At 47.8% G+C, this 15512-nt stretch overlaps 1 protein-coding gene across 2 annotated transcripts; it reads left to right on the top strand.

Moving 5' to 3' along the window:
• The first annotated feature begins 5551 nt into the window (after window positions 1-5551).
• Window positions 5552-12906, top strand: RHOU (ras homolog family member U). Of its 2 annotated transcripts, none has more exons than XM_054063590.1 (3): window positions 5552-6145; window positions 6753-6859; window positions 9901-12906. In XM_054063590.1, the coding sequence occupies exons 1-3, from the start codon at window positions 5848-5850 to the stop codon at window positions 10354-10356; spliced, it is 861 nt and encodes a 286-aa protein (XP_053919565.1). In that variant the 5' UTR covers window positions 5552-5847; the 3' UTR covers window positions 10357-12906. The 2 variants fall into 2 exon arrangements, with proteins under 2 accessions (XP_053919565.1, XP_009560443.2); XM_009562148.2 differs by having other exon boundaries at window positions 5653-6145; window positions 6801-6859.
• Window positions 12907-15512: the final 2606 nt, after the last annotated feature.

Here is a 15512-nt window from a genome sequence, read left to right as displayed (position 1 = left end):
GTCCCTGCTCAGACCTAGCAGGGAGAGCTCTGGGAAGAGCAGCCAGTCAGGAGCAGAGCTTTCACCTCTAGTGCAGCAGGAGGGGTGTAGAACAGCCCTAGGGCGGTGAGGGGCTTCAGGACTAGCAGGCAAATTGGTGACCCTAACACAAAATGCAGGACACGCAGCACTTTTCAGCAGCTGTGACCCCAGATCAGCTGAAAAAGATTTTCAAAGCCAGATAAATGGATCACCTCCCACCGTGGCCCCCCTTCAGAGGCACTAGGGAAAGAAGGTTAGGGTTAATTTGTTTTCTGAATTAACTAGGAGTTTGGGAGGCTTAAAGTAATTGTGCTTTGTTTTGTTTTGTTGTGTTTTTTTCAGGTTTATCTCAAGGATCCTTTTAGCCTGTGAGTTTTTGGTAACATCTTCTCAATCAGAACTTATCTGCAGGAGTGGGGAGAGTTTATTGTGTGAATAAAATGTGCCAGCTACTAATCCCTTTCCCCAGGTAGTGAAAATTTCTCTGAGATCGATATCTTGGGTGGTGAAAATGTTCTTTAAAAAAAGCCCTGGCAAATATTTATTTTTTAATTGCAAATCAAACATATAATAAAAGCAACAATATCTTGTACTTGTCTAGCCTTCTCCCCTCCTAGTTCTCAAAGAGAAGCCTCTAAAGCACTTCTCTGGAGTCAGAGCAGGTCAGAACCATCCTTCATACAAGCTGCCTTTTCTTTCCCAGGTTAATGCCCTGTTTTCCCTCCCTCATACTTCCCCTTTCTTTTCTCCCCACCTCTTCTGCCACTCGCCAGCTCAGCAGCACCACCACGATCCTGCTTTTTGGAAGGGTTGCATCACAGATGATTTTTTTTTTCCAGACCTTGGGGTTGCCCTTCTTGACAAAGAACAGGATCTTGGTGACAGCCTTGCAGAGCAGGCTGTACCGTTCCCTTGAACAAGCAGCAGTGCATCACGTCATGCTTGGAGCGCGCCACCTCACTCCCTCGCCTCTCTCCGTGTCAGGCTTTTCAAGTTTCTACAAAAAAAAAAAAAAGAAAAAAAAGAAAGCTTTCATTCTACACAGCCAGCATCCAGTTTGTATTTTTTATATCGTAGAGAAAATGATAAGCCAAGATATAACAATGACCTACTTCACGTCTTGATAAAATAATTTCCCCTCTCTGTCATTTTTCTCAAAGAATAATATTTGACTAATGCAAGCGTGTAAGATAGAGCAAAAGCTTTTCTGTGAACTGGCTGATAATACACCAAATTCAGCCCTAAGACAGACAACTGCCACCCTGTTGACCTATGTGGAGTTAAGCCTGTTTATCCCCCAGCTCAGAGCTCTGAAAACAATTGGATCCAAACCTGTAAGATGTGTGCATGTGATAGGGCTGAGGCTGAAAGCTTCAGAGACAGTGGTGGCTATCTATTACAGCATCCGTCCATCAATGCACCTTCAGCCCACTACCAGCAAGGCTTCCCCAGGAGCTGCTCTGACTTGCTGCTGTGGTGCAAATGCCCCCCCTCTCTGCAAAACAACTGGTTAGCTCATCCTCTTACACAAAAGGCTACTGTATTTAGTAGGGTACATTACAGTATAGGGCAACCACGCAGCTCTGAATCCACTCACGCCCCTCTCCCCGAGCACAGAAACAATGCAGACTCTTATAGCTATGTCACTGGAGCCTACTTTACTCAATGCATTGACTGTATTTGTCAAATGAAGGTGTTTAAAAATGTGCATGTGGCATTTTTTTTCTTGCAGCATTTGAATGAAGAGCTTTCTCATATCATCTTTTGACACTGTTCAAACAGATTGTCACCCAGTGCATACTGCCCACCCTCTCCTCTCCCACCTACAGGAGTTTTCTTTGTGGTTGCCCATCTTTTCTCTTAGTGAATTCTCATTGCAGCATGGATACTGGCCATGGATTTGCCATTTGTCACTGCAGATAAGAGATGACATTGCTCAGGCCTCCTTGAGTCCTCGGTTGGGACACACTCTGTCCTATAACCAGATCTCAGCGCATCTTCTCACCTTCAGCTGGCACACTATCTAAAACAGAAAGAAATTCACCTGCGGTCATGACTTCAGCATGCCATGACACACTGCCCAAGCTGGCCAAAGCCAACCAGTTTAGGGTATTTACCGTATTTACCATCAGCATATTTACTGTATGCGGGCTTCCAGCATCAGATGCCATTCCACAGACCAACAAAGTACAAGATTTATGAGATGATGCTGAGAGTAAAATACAGTTAAAATTTAATTATAGTTCTTTTATTTCTTTCCTTGCATAAATGAGGTATGAACTGAGTTTGGTCTGTTGACTTTTCTGCAATTTCTTGCTCCCTGAGGCGGAAAGTTCCTCTGGATTTCTAGAGATGGAGAACTATGGACTGCTGGGCTCTAGCAGAAGAAGGGAAAGGGTAACAAGAATCCGGGCAATGTGATAGAGGGTCCCCTTGACAGCTGTGTTCCTCAGGCACAACAGGCCATTCTATCAAAGCTCACGTGTGTGGGAGACAACTTTCTTTGGTGCTGCTTGGAGCCTGAAGACTAAACTTTCACAGGGAACTAGAGTCTTAAAAGCTGTACCTTTTCCCACTGTATGTGCCTTTTATTAGCCTTGCCTTGTCTTGTGTAGAGATGCGGGGGTGTGTACACTCAGAACCACGCAGAATAAAACCAAAACTCTGTACTGAAAATGTGGCTCTGCCCCTGCACAGAGCAGTAGGGAGACATCAGGCATAACAGCATCTAGCCTCCAGGCTCCATGCAGTTCTTCAGAACAGACTGAAGATGTCGTTCCTTGTCTTGCGCAGGTTCTGTCTACCAATTTGTTTTCAACTCAAAATAAGGGACACAGCACTCTGCAATTTACCCATTTCTCTCTTGGCTCAGTTGAAGGAAAAGGAGGATTTATAACAATTTTTGGTACTGGGATTGGTCCATGATTTTGATCAGGGGTGTGATTTGCCCCCTGTATCTCACCAAACTATGCAGTTCACTATTGAAACAGCATTGGTTCTCAACATGTTTCCACAATACAGGTAACTCTGAGTCTCCTCAACCATTGCAGCAGAGCATTCACACAAAAGCTGCTCGCCTCTTTCAGTGAAACATCTGCTGGGCTGAGGCTGCCTATTACTGAATTAAATGCCATGACTTTAGAGCCAGGTGGTTGTGGAGCACATAGGCTTTAGAGTTCTGCTGTGTAGGGACCAATGCCAGAAGCAAGTGTGACAACGGGCTGCTGTGATGGTGGCCTTTCAAACAGCTGCAGCTGTTTGCAAAGTGAGCCTGCACCTACACATGTAATGTTTTCCCTTTCCAGACAAGAATAAGCCACATCAGCATTATTCCAGCACAACTGTATCCATACTCTGGGGATTTAGCTGCAACAGTATTGTTAACGCAATTCAGCTTCTGTAGGTAGACAGGCTATAATTACACTAAATTAAAATAGAACGCTTTTGTTCTAATCTAGGCATCCCCACAAGGACTTGCACCAAAATAACCAAAGGTACAAATTAAGCCATGTCTGTTATTTTAGTACGTGCCTGAGCACAGGCAGGCTCCCACTCCAGTCTTCTAGCTGTGGATCCTGGCAAAGCTCAGCTGGGTGATCTCCTCTTCTCAGGCTTCATCATAAAGGGATCAACATATGAAAGCACCTGTCTGGGAAATGCTTCTTGGTTGTAGCCAGGTTCCCTGTGATCTCTCTCTCTGGTTCCAACTCCTGTATGTGGCAGCACAGGCTTTGCCCACTGAGGGGAAGGTAATTCTGCAGGACTGAGGAGTCCCTCAGAAGGGTCAGTGGCCCCTATGGATCTTGAGCATGAAAGTTAACACCGAGCCCCTCTGCTCTACCAGCTGCTGCACTCCATCCCTGCCCGGATGCACTCTCTGCAGTGAATGGATGGGCACTGCAAGGCTCCCAAAAGCTTTCTTCCCCACCCCTCCAAGTGCACAGAGCATCCAACCTGTGATTTTCCCAGCTACTTTTGGTCAGGGAGGACTTTGGCTCTGGCCCTGCTTTGGGGATGCCCAAAATGTTGCCTAAGTGCACAAGCACCAAGAACCCTATGGATGGCCACAGTGGCTGTTCCCACAGAAGAGGCCAGGCCACACAGGAAAGCAAGATTAGCAGTACTGAGTGCTTATTTCCATGAGGGATAAGCCTAGGCAGGGCTTTCAGTGGTCAGATCATGGAGTTTCAGGGTTTGTAGAAGCATGAACAGGACAGCCATGTAGGCCTGACATTTCCAGCTCCTCCAGTGACCATGGGACAGGCATCTGGGACACAGCAGGCAGCTGCGGCACGTGTTGTGGTATGAAACCCACCGCATCATGTGGGTTTCTGTATCAGTGAGGGAAATGGGGAAACAGCGCTCTAGGCTGCATTAGGAACTCAACGGCGATGAGAATGGTATACAGAAATCCCGAGGTTTAAGTTACTTCAGCTATCCGTACTTGCCACCCGCAAAGTGAATACACTGACATCTATATCCCAGATTCTCCAGGTGGCACCATTAGCGTTTGTAAAGTGCTGTGAAGGTCCCCAGAAGAAATGTGTTAATAATTTTACCGATTTAGGGCAGAACTTAACTTTTCAGCAGCTTGTCATTCTCTGTGCTCAACCACAGAACTTTCCAAGGCCACCTTAGTTCAACACTGCTAAATTGTAGTCCCCAATTTCCCATGGCACACGGCCCAGTTTAACCCTTCCTGGCACCGCAGGTGAGAGTTTACTGAGCACCCACTGGTCCTGTGGCAAACCCACGGAAACATAAGTGCACTCCTGCCCTGCAAAGTTCTTGTGACTGCACTAGAATATTGTGTCCAGTTCTGGAATCCTCAACTTAAGAAGGATATGGAACTATTGGAACGAGTCCAGGTCCAGAGGAAGGTTACAAAGATGATCAGAGGGCTGGAGCACCTCCCATACGAGGACAAGCTGAGGAAGATGGTTTTCTTCAGCCTGGAGAAGAGAAAGCTCCAAGGAGATCTTATAGCGACCTTCCAATACCTAAAGGGGCTGCAGGAAAGCTGGAGAGGGACTTTTTAGAAGAGCGTGGAATGGTAGGACGAGGGGGAATGGCTTTGAATTGGAGAGGGGCAAATTGAGACTAGATATTAAGAAGAACTGCTTCACTTTGAGGGTGCTCAGGCACTGGCAGAGGTTGCCCAGGGAAGCTGTGGCTGCCCCATCCCTGGAGGTGTTCAAGGCCAGGTTGGATGGGGCTTTAGGCAGCCTGATCTAGTGGGAGGTGTCCCTGCCCATGGCAGGGGGCTTGGAACTAGGTGATGTTTAAGGTCCCTTCTGACCCAAACTATTCTCTGACTTCATGGTTCTACGATTCTATGATTCTATGACACGTGTTCAGCACAGATCACGCTGCACATAAGGCATCATCGTCTCCAAAGAATGAACAGTGCCCGGAAAAACACCGTTCTGTCCGCTCTCAGAGGGACATCGTGCCCGACTTTCAAAGATCCCAATTATTTGGAGGAAACTTTACTTTAGCTTCAACAGCACACAGCTGCTTGCGGCAGCGGCCGCTCCCCGCGGCTGTAGGCGGGGCGGTGCGGGCGGTGCGGGGCGCTGTGCCGCCGCCCGCCGGGCCGAGCGCCGCGGCCCCTCCCCGCGATGTCACGCGGCGGCGCGGGGCCGGCTGCCGGGACTCTGTAGCGCGGGGCGAGGCGAGCGCAGCGCAGCGCAGCCGGGCTCGCCCGCCGCTTCCACCGCCACCTCGGCGCCGGGGCTGGCTTCGCGGCGCTCTCGCCGCCCCTGCCAGCCCGCCGGCTCCTCCCGGCGCCTCCCGCGGGCGGCGGGGCTGTGCGCGGCCGCTCGGATGCCGCCGCAGCAGCGGGAGGGCGAGGCGGGCTACCTCGGCAAGCCGGGCGGCTGCGAGGTCCCGCCGGTGCCGCCGCGCAGGGTGCGGGCGGCGCTGGGGGCGGCGCTGGGCGGCCGGTGCCGGGCGGCGGCGAGCGGGGCCGGGGCGGCGGGGGGAGCCGGGGCTGAGCCGCGGCGGAGCATCAAGTGCGTGCTGGTGGGGGACGGCGCCGTGGGCAAGACCAGCCTGGTGGTGAGCTACACCACCAACGGGTACCCCACCGAGTACATCCCCACCGCCTTCGACAACTTCTCCGGTAAGGGCTGCGCCCCACCGCCTCCCCGCGCGCTCCCGCGGCGGTCTTTTCGTTATTTATTGAATCTGGGGCGCGGGCGGCACCGGTGGTTCCCGTGTAGCGGAGCCGGTGTCGTCGGGCTTTAGTTGTGAACTCTCCGGTCTAAATCGTCCGGCTGCGGGCGATGTACAGAGCGCCTCAAAGGAGGGTTTAAATATTTAGCTTGTCTTCAGCAGACTGGGAGGTTGTGGGCTTCTTCTTTTCGATTCGGAGGGGGGACTTTTTTTGTGTCCCGAGCGTGCTGAAAATGGGCAAGAAGAAAACAAACCGAACCTTTTGTAGCAGAAAAAGGACGCGGAGCGCTTGGCTCCCGCTGCCAGAGGAGGGTTAGAGCAGTCGCTCCCTCCCTCATCTCCTGCAGTGAAATGAATCGGAAAGCCCTGAAGGGCTTGTGTGTGCCCAAGTGTTAGCGACAGACTCGCTCCCAGCTCGGGAAAGTTGTTAAATCTAAATTAATTGAAGGCTGTAAGAGCTGAGGGATGGTAAATCTTTTTTAGGAATGGTAAATCTTTTTTCCTTTCTTTTTTTCTTTCTTTTTTTTTTTTTTCTTAATGGAAAACGTGTAAAGTTGGACTCACCACGCTTTCCCCCCCTCCCTCCTCCTTTCTCTCCAAAGCTGTCGTGTCTGTCGATGGCAAGCCGGTGAGACTTCAGCTCTGCGACACAGCTGGTCAGGTCAGTGCAGCCACTTATTTGATTTAAGTGACAGCGGGAGGGGAGTAGTTGTTGTTGCACAAAGTAGTCCTGCTAACGACCTCATGGATTTGAAAGGATTCCCAGTGTTTGATTGTCTTATTAAACTGCTATCGTTTCCAATGCTACTTAACCCACTGCTTTTGCCCAGTGTCCGTTGAGGGGTGGGGGATGTACTGTGCCTCCGTATGGGGATGGGCACAGTCTGCGACACTGCTGGCTCGAGCTGCTGCTCTGCTTAGACTTACTAGAATGGCCAAACATATTGGGGATTCGAAGGCCACCTGGCTTTCTCTTTGAGTGGTTGTCACTGTCCTTTTTTTTTTTTTTCTTTCCTAATAAACTGTGGGTTTAAGAATTATAGTGTTCAGGATGTATGCATGCAGTGCATCTACAGCTGTAGGTGTCTGGCGATAGAGTGGGTTTAAAGAGGCAGAAGCTTAAGGGAGAAAAAGTCCAGTTGAGTGTAGTCCATGGACACTTCATATTTGCTGTTCCTACTCCCTTAAAAAGTGTTGTTGCCCCAAAGCCGAGGTTTGCTGTAGTCTAAGTCCTGAAGGGACTGATGTCTCTTGGATGATGTCTCTTTGCTCCTAGGTTTGTGTGACACGTAAAAAGAACCCATTTCTTACGCTGTATTTTCTGCAAGTCCCTGTCTTGCACCAGCCCAGGCAGTGTGCAACACTGATTGCCAGGGGTTAAGTCTGTGCAGCCAGAAGTAGCCAAAAGTAGTTTCCTACCTAGCTTGTGCTCGAAAGCAGTGGGAATTAGGTTCCTGTGCAGCTTTGCGGATCTGGGTCTATGCCTTAACTGACACCATGAAAAATCTCAGTGGCCTTAACACACAAACCTATTTAGATGAGTTGTAGCTGGGCGCCCTACTTAGGAAGGGGTTTTGAAGGGCTGGGCAGCCTTAGACAGCAGCATAGTACTCCCATGTGGTCTACAGACGAAAGCTGAAATCCTACAAGCAACCTTCTGTGGGTAATGATAGTAAGTGGAACAGCAGAACTGTCCCATGATTTTGTACCTGGCTGAAGGTGTGGTGTGGTACTGCAGCAGCCTTGGCTGTGCATGTTCATATGCAGAGTATTGCAGGCGAAATTGCCAGTGGGTGACAGTCTGTGCCCAGGGAGCACCTCTGGAAATACAACTGCAAGGAAACACGGGCGGGCCCAGTCAGAAGTCATCCTGAATAAAAGATAACCTAGCTTGGTAGTTTGGTAAAACAGCGCTGTCTGCATTCTGCATTGAGATGGCTGCTGAAATCTGCAGGGGAAAACAAAAAAAAAAGGCAGTCTGGGAAGAGGGAAGTTGTATTTCCAGTGTCTTCAACCTGGTGACATGTAGAGTCCCTGCAGGTCATGTATCTACCGTTGAAACTGCAGAAACATGCTTGGAATAGAAAGGGCACTGTTTCATCGAGATAGAAACGCTTAAGAACTGGGTTTGGCTTTCATACCCATTGAATTGAGCCCTTTTGAGGTTTTATCACATAGCAAGAAGAGGCAATTACATGGTGAGGTGCCTTTCTGTAGACCTGTCGTTCAAGAGCATCATCTCTCAGTAAATGCGGGGGGTTTCTCTCAAGCCCAGCAGTGAGAGCCTGGTTTCCTCTGAGCCTTAATCTGAAAATCGGGAGAGCTAATGAAGCTTGCTTTCTTGACTCGTGTTTTATAAATCTCTCTCTCTCTCTCCGAGATACTGCTGGAAGAAATTCATTCAAGCGAAACGAGACTTCTGAGGCTTCCAGGGGGGTTTAAACTGCGTATCTTGGGCCTCCAGGGGCTCTAAAGCAAAATTTCACATTTTGGAAATTAACATGGGACTTGCAATTCAGCAGTAAACTGCTGGTACCAGAGAGATGTTTTCAGCTGTGTGTGTTCTTTGCACTTTCAATTGAGAGCTTTTGAGAACACCGTCCGTTTTAATTAAAATGTCACTGCCACTGAGGCAAATCCTACCTGTTCAGGCTGCTAGTGTTACCCTGCTTTTATCCTGCTGTCAGCATAAAAGCAGCCTGCCTGGATTTAACCCTTCCTTCTTGCTGCATTCTTCGCTGAGGATCAGCACGCCTTTGTTACTATGAGGTGTTTGGCTTTCTTGTGGCTGGTTCCTGAAGCTGAAAAAGGGCTTTGCTTTACTGGAGTTTGCACTAAAAGGAGTAACCACCCCCTCACTCCCCCCAAACCAAGAAAGGTAGTGCTGGAAGGCCTGTTTGCAGTTTGTTTGATGTGGCATGGGTGGTAGGGAAAGGTAAAACTCTTACTCTATGCCATTGGCATGTTAAGCCTGCACATTGTGAGGCTTAACATTGTCCTTAGTGCTGCCATCAGATTTAAATCCCTGGGCACAATGGCAGGGAAATTATTCCCCTGTCCTGCAGGATGTTGTTAAGTACTCACCAGTTTTAAAGCTGATTCCAGGAAAGGTAGCTTGCTGCCCCTTGTCTCCTAGCTGTTGCCTGTGTCTGGAGGTGGGGGTGTCGGCAGAGCAGCTTGGCTGTACAGGGGTGCTCCTTTTCAGAATGGACCACTGACTCACCCCTGTGAGGGGTGCACCACTAGAAAGTACCTTCTCCCTCCTATACCTTTATTTTTCCTGCTCATGTGCTATAATCTGCTTACCACAGCAATGCTGCTTTGCTGAAGCAGGGTAGAGAGCCTGTGTAGAAAGAGGAAAGGAAGTATTTAAGCACTCAAAACAAACTGTGGAATTAGTCAGAAAATCTCAGCTACTTGAGGAAGCCACCACCTTGGTGCTGCGTGCCCAGTGGTGGCAGAGTGCCTCCTGGCTAGCAGCTGTGCAGGGTGAGACCTCAGGCTGGGTGGGTACAGGCAACTTCTGCTCCTAGCTGGGTGATTTGTGTGCTTATGTCAGGGTGCTTCTCAAGAGGGCAGCAGCAGGTGACCCTTAGCTCCTCCAAACATCAGTGGTAGGCTGGAGTTGAGAGTGTATTGGGATGTCCTCTGGGGCTGATGTGCTCTTTCTGTTGGGTGCTAATGCAATTTTGTTCTGCACAGGATGAATTCGACAAGCTCAGGCCTCTGTGCTACACCAATACGGACATCTTCTTGCTGTGCTTCAGCGTAGTGAGCCCCTCATCTTTCCAGAACGTGAGTGAGAAGTGGGTTCCTGAAATCCGATGCCACTGCCCTAAGGCACCTATTATCCTAGTTGGGACCCAGTCGGACCTCCGGGAGGATGTCAAAGTTCTCATCGAGCTGGACAAGTGCAAAGAAAAGCCGGTCGCGGAGGAGGCTGCAAAGCTCTGTGCTGAGGAAATAAAAGCCGCATCTTACATTGAATGCTCTGCTTTGACTCAGAAAAACCTCAAGGAGGTCTTTGATGCAGCCATTGTGGCTGGTATTCAGTACTCGGATACCCAACAGCAACCAAAGAAATCCAAGTGTAGGACTCCAGACAAGATGAAAAACCTCTCCAAATCCTGGTGGAAGAAATACTGCTGTTTTGTATAGGGGTTGCAGGGACCCGAGTGCTGCTCTGAGGAAATCGAATAGAGGCTATATTAGCTGAAATCTCATTCTGTGTTGTCCTGAGTATATAGTGTAGATCTGTATGTATGTGTATATGTTGCTATTGGATATCTCAGTTGCCCTTTTGAGGGTGGCAGAAAGATTCTTAGTTAAATAATTGCTATAAATCAGGTCTGGCATCCAGTTTCATGACTAAAACCTCTCATTAAGGAAGAAGACCACCACATGTCTGTGAGGGTCAAAGGATTTGTCCAAAGGATTCGACTTCTTGTGTTACAAGGTGTATGTGACAGGGAGGAGCACAGCAGAGGCCTTTGCTGCCAGGACTTTGCAGGAGGAACGCATGAGCGACTGTGGAAACCTAGAGCTCTGTACATGGGCGATCAAAGGGAAAAATAACAATGTGCCTCCTAACTGACATTTGTAGCTTTAAAACCCCACTCCTGCTCTCTTCTCTGTGTCTTCCCAAGCCAGCTCTCTTAGGGATCACTTTAAAAAGGGTATGCATGAGGTGTAATCTATACGCAAATGCCATGGTGGGAAAGGTCATGAATATACCTTCAGTGTGCAGTGAAGAAACCTAATCCCTTATGGAGCTGACATCTTGTTTGTCACCTCCTGACTGTGTGGAAGTCCTTTCTGCCCTCCTTCCCCTGCCCTTCCCAGGAAGCCCTGTGGAAGCCTGAGGAACATGACCAAGCTTTAACTTGCTACCTTGAGCGGTGGCAATTTCTTCTGTAATTTTGCAGACATGACGACAGTTCATCTATTTCAGCTGAAAGGAATGTAAATGCTGTTGCGTTTTAAATTTTTTTAATTCTTTTTAAAGAGATGTGACAAATACCTGTGCAGCACCCTGTAAACCACATCTGGTTTTGAGTCTGCAGCCAAGAATTTTAGGATGCCCCTCCTTACCTTTTAAGGCTGCTAAACAAATAACAAATCAGGCAGATCAAGATTTATAACAAACCAGACTCAAGAAACTGAGGCTGCTGTGTCCTTTTCACAATGCTGTTTCCAACCAAGTTTATGTTTCCCTTTTAAAGGCAACAGTCGCTTGTGTTTGAATCTTGTCAACGCTCATAGTTGTGAAATTGGCTGAGGCCAAACTGGCAATTTAACTGATAATTTTTTTCTCCCACATCAGTCCCAACAGACTAACTGCAATGTGTCTGAGTGATCAACAAAGTGCAGGGTTGAGTGTGACCTTTTCTCTGACTAAATCTGGTTCCTGCTAAACTAAGCCTAGTTCCATCCCTGGTGAGTTCAAGAGACCTGAGGGGTAACGTGACTCTCTGCAAGAATCAGTACTTACTCTGCAGAGGACATTTAGTTTGTGCTGTCTGTCTGTCTTTTTATGGCCCTGACTACTTTTTTTCCCTCCTCTAGATATTTCAAGATCAGATTATATTCTTTTTTTTTTTTCGTTCAGCCATAGCCTTGAAGTGACCTTTTTCATAGTCTTAAGCTAAACTGCAGTGACAGAAAGCCAGAATAATTTTTTTCCATCAGAAATGAATCAATGCCTGGTGTAAAGAAGAACTGTGGAAGCCATTTGAGTTGATAAAGCTGACCATAGTTTGCCTCCTGGCCCATTAAAGAAAATGACACTATATAAATGGATTCTGGGCTGTATTGGCGTAGGCTCCACAGGCAGTAACTTTTCCTCCTCTACAGTGAAATGAACGCAAAATGGGTCATGTTCCATCGCTGAAAACTTAAAAATCGGATGGAAATCTTTACCTAGGGCCTGACTCAATAAAAATGTGTTGGCTTCTGCACTGGAACAGCCTGGAAAAATAGTTTCCATAGCACAGAAGCTGGATGTATTTAACTTAGTTGCATCTGGTTGGTAATGGTTTAATGTTTACTGGTCATGGAGTTAACATCTGAGCCTTTATACTTCTTACTCAAATGCTTTGACAGGATTTCAGATACGCAGTCATACTGTCATCTTGGAGAAAAACATAAAGCCAGATTTCTCTTGGGTGTTTTGCTTCTCTGTAGAATGTCTCAGTTGATTAAAAATGTGGGTTTGGGGAGGAGACAGGCTTGAATCTGCGCAGCTTCCATTTGCAAAAATAACAAAATTTCTTCTGCAAGATCATACCACTGTGTACCACGTTGTACTGGAAGCAGTAGGTTTAGGTTATATTTTATAAGCAGCCTGTTTCATTGTCTGGTGTAGCATTACTTTTACATGTAGCCAACTGTGACTGTTTCTGAAAATGTGATGTATATACAACTTGTTATAGCCCTTTACTAGGTGTGTGTAAACTGAGGTCTAATAACTTTATGAATACTGCTCTATATGGGGCTACACAGGGTCTAGGTTTTAGAAATATTACTTTTAAAATCACCCATATTTTACAAGTGCAAGTGAGAGGGAGATGTCTCTATGTAGTCTATAATCTGATGTGCCTTATAAAAAAACCCTCTCTTCTGTTTTCTAAATGTAGGCTATATTCCGAAGGAAATATTTCATGTGAGAATGATATAAATGAGGTATTTGGAAATAAATTCTGACCTGTGTATGCATCTGCCGCTGCTGCCTACTCGAGGAGGCTGGAGGTCAGTCCCTGGCTATGCACCGTGTGGATACCTGGCAGGGAGGAAGCAGCTCCATTGCCAGCCTGAGTCTGTGCTCCTGGTGCGCTGGCCAAAGGCTTCTGGTTAAAAAATACAGACTTTTCTTCACAGTGCTGCCTCCTCCCTGGGGAGCTGGGCTGGGTGGGAAGGGTGCAATGGTGGACTTTCTGCCTTCCCAGCAGCATGGCAGCCTCTTGCTGTGGCCCCATGAGACATGGGCAGGCTTGTCATGCCTGGCCCCTGAAAGCAGGGTGAGCAGCAGGAGAAGCGTGGACCACTGGCTGTTGCACATGCATCACATATGCCCTGGGAGAACCAGAGGGTATTTTGGAAAGTTCGGAGCCTATTCCCTCTTGTCACCAGGCGTCTTGGCACCCGCTTCTTGGATCCTGTCCCTTGTGAAAAGGGTGAGGCATGCAGGGCTTGAGGTTCATGCCCAGCTCCCAGGTGGCCACAGCACAGGGGCTTTTCTGCCCTTGAGTGCCATGAAAGCTGCCGTGAGGCTATGTTAGCTGAGTGGGGAGAAGCGGGCATCACTGCAGAGCCTGTGCTTCTATGAAAACCTGGAGAAGGAGCTTTGCTCTGGACCAAAGTATGTAAATTGGCACTGTGGTGTTTGTTTTTCTGGGAGCTGGGTGGAGCAGCCACATCAAGGTGGCATACTGTGATGCCCTCCTGTACCATATGTCTCCCGAGGCCGCTGTATTTTCAACCATTGAAATATGCACATTGCACAAAGTAGAGAAAGGAGATTGACGTTCATCGTCCCCATGGTCAGTTCTGCACTGAAACAAATTCTTGGCTTTTCTGTTTCTTCACCTGATATGGTGGGGACTGCTGAGAGACTTGTTCGCCTGGTCACACCTGCAGCACAGTGACTGTCCCCAAGTGCCTAACGTGCTAGTGGGCTACTTTCTGATGAGTGATGGTGTTGTATCACCACTGCCATTGCTGGTGCCTTCCACAGGGTATGTGCACTGGGTGGTCTGAAGTTGGGGTGTATTTGCTGGAGACTGTCACCCCACCTTTTCACACTGACTTTGCAGGAAAAGGGGCTGTGCTGAGAGCCAGGAACCCACTTCTGCCAAATCCAGGTGCAAAAATCCCTCTGCTACCTGTGGGGCATTGCTTTCTGAGGTGGGCTGTTTTATGCATCCCGACATCTGGACATTTCTGTGGTAGTTCAACTCATCTTTTATGCCACCGTAACTTCATGTGTGTGCTGCTGTGATTAAAAGGCAGCTGCCCTGCTTCAGACACTGGATGGGCCAGCACCTCAGGCTGGAAAAAGCATAATGAAGTAAGCCAACTGTACATAAGGTTTTCCAGGAATGCTGAAACTGCTGCTGCTTTGTGATGGGAATTCCCAAGAGATGATTTTGTTTTCTTTTGTATCAAGTTAAGTGGTCTAGGAAAAAATGTATTCTTTTTTTTTTTTTTCTTTTTTTCTCATGGAATGAAATGTCACCTTCACCATTTGTGCATTGGACATACCTCTAGGGTACGATCAAGCGTTGACTAGAGCTGAGCCAATGACAAATCTGGCAGGTTTTGGAGTGTGTGTCTCTAAGGAAACTTCACCACTCTCTTGCTTTGCTTTTAGTTTTCTTCTTAGACATCTGTTATTGTCCACAGAGAGGGAGGGACTGCTTCAGGAGATGGCCTTTTTGGATGACCACATGTAACTGACCTGATATTGTCATATGTATTATGCTCAAACACTGATCCTTGCTGAAACGTGTGACTGCCCTTACAATCGAGCAACCATTCTGAGCTCTAGTAAATAACCGATGTGCTCAGATGTTAGTACAGAAGAGGCATCTGTCAACTCCTGCCTTTAGTGTTACCCTAGCATGCAGTAAGGTGGAGAGAAGAGAAAAACAACTGCTCAGGAGAGAACGAGATATTGTAAAACCTCAGAAGAACTGGCAAAGGGACTCCTTGCCAATGGGGAGTGATAGAAACTACTTTTCCCTACTTCAGGCATAAGCAGATTAAAAGATCAATTAGAAAAATGCATGGGGAAATTAACAGCTCCAAGGAGGGCTGTTAGGTACAAAAATACAGCCTTTTCTTCAGGAAATCTCAAGGCTGTGAACAGCTGGAAGCTGTGAGGAAATATCACTGCACGCTAAAGGGAAAAATCACTCTGCATTTCCTTAGTTCTTATACTCTCTCTCCAAGCATCTGTGCTGGCTAGTGGCAGGATGTGGGATGAGGTGGACTTTTGGCATCAACCAGCACAGCGGTCCTAAGGTATTTAATAACGCTTTTAAAAGAGCAGGGTGGTTTTCAGGCCAACAGCGGGGCCCCAAGATCCAATAGACCTGAAGAATTTGCTTCCCGCATTGCTGTCAGCCCATGGGAAGATACAATGTGATGAGGCTTGTTCATTACCGATTTAGTGCAGTCCTCTATGGTACAACCTGGGGAACAAGCAGGTGTGTAATCCAACGAATTTTGCCTGCTGAGGCAGAGTATTCTTCAATGTTACTGATTTATTTCTCCACTCTATTTTAAAAGGATGGGTGAACAGTGATGTGCATGAA

The sequence above is a fragment of the Cuculus canorus genome, chromosome 3 (genome assembly GCF_017976375.1).
Source record: "Cuculus canorus isolate bCucCan1 chromosome 3, bCucCan1.pri, whole genome shotgun sequence".
Lineage (NCBI taxonomy): Eukaryota > Metazoa > Chordata > Aves > Cuculiformes > Cuculidae > Cuculus > Cuculus canorus.
The sequence above is the reverse complement of the archived record's forward strand: the minus strand, read 5'-3'. Positions and strand labels throughout refer to the sequence as shown.

Bases quoted from the DNA above. Each gene is read 5' to 3' on its own strand.
- RHOU (XM_054063590.1), top strand. From the start codon at position 5,848: ATGCCGCCGCAGCAGCGGGAGGGCGAGGCGGGCTACCTCGGCAAGCCG. The intron at 6,146-6,752 runs GTAAGGGCTGCG...AAACGTGTAAAG, and splicing joins CGCCTTCGACAACTTCTCCG to TTGGACTCACCACGCTTTCC. The intron at 6,860-9,900 runs GTCAGTGCAGCC...TGTTCTGCACAG, and splicing joins TCTGCGACACAGCTGGTCAG to GATGAATTCGACAAGCTCAG.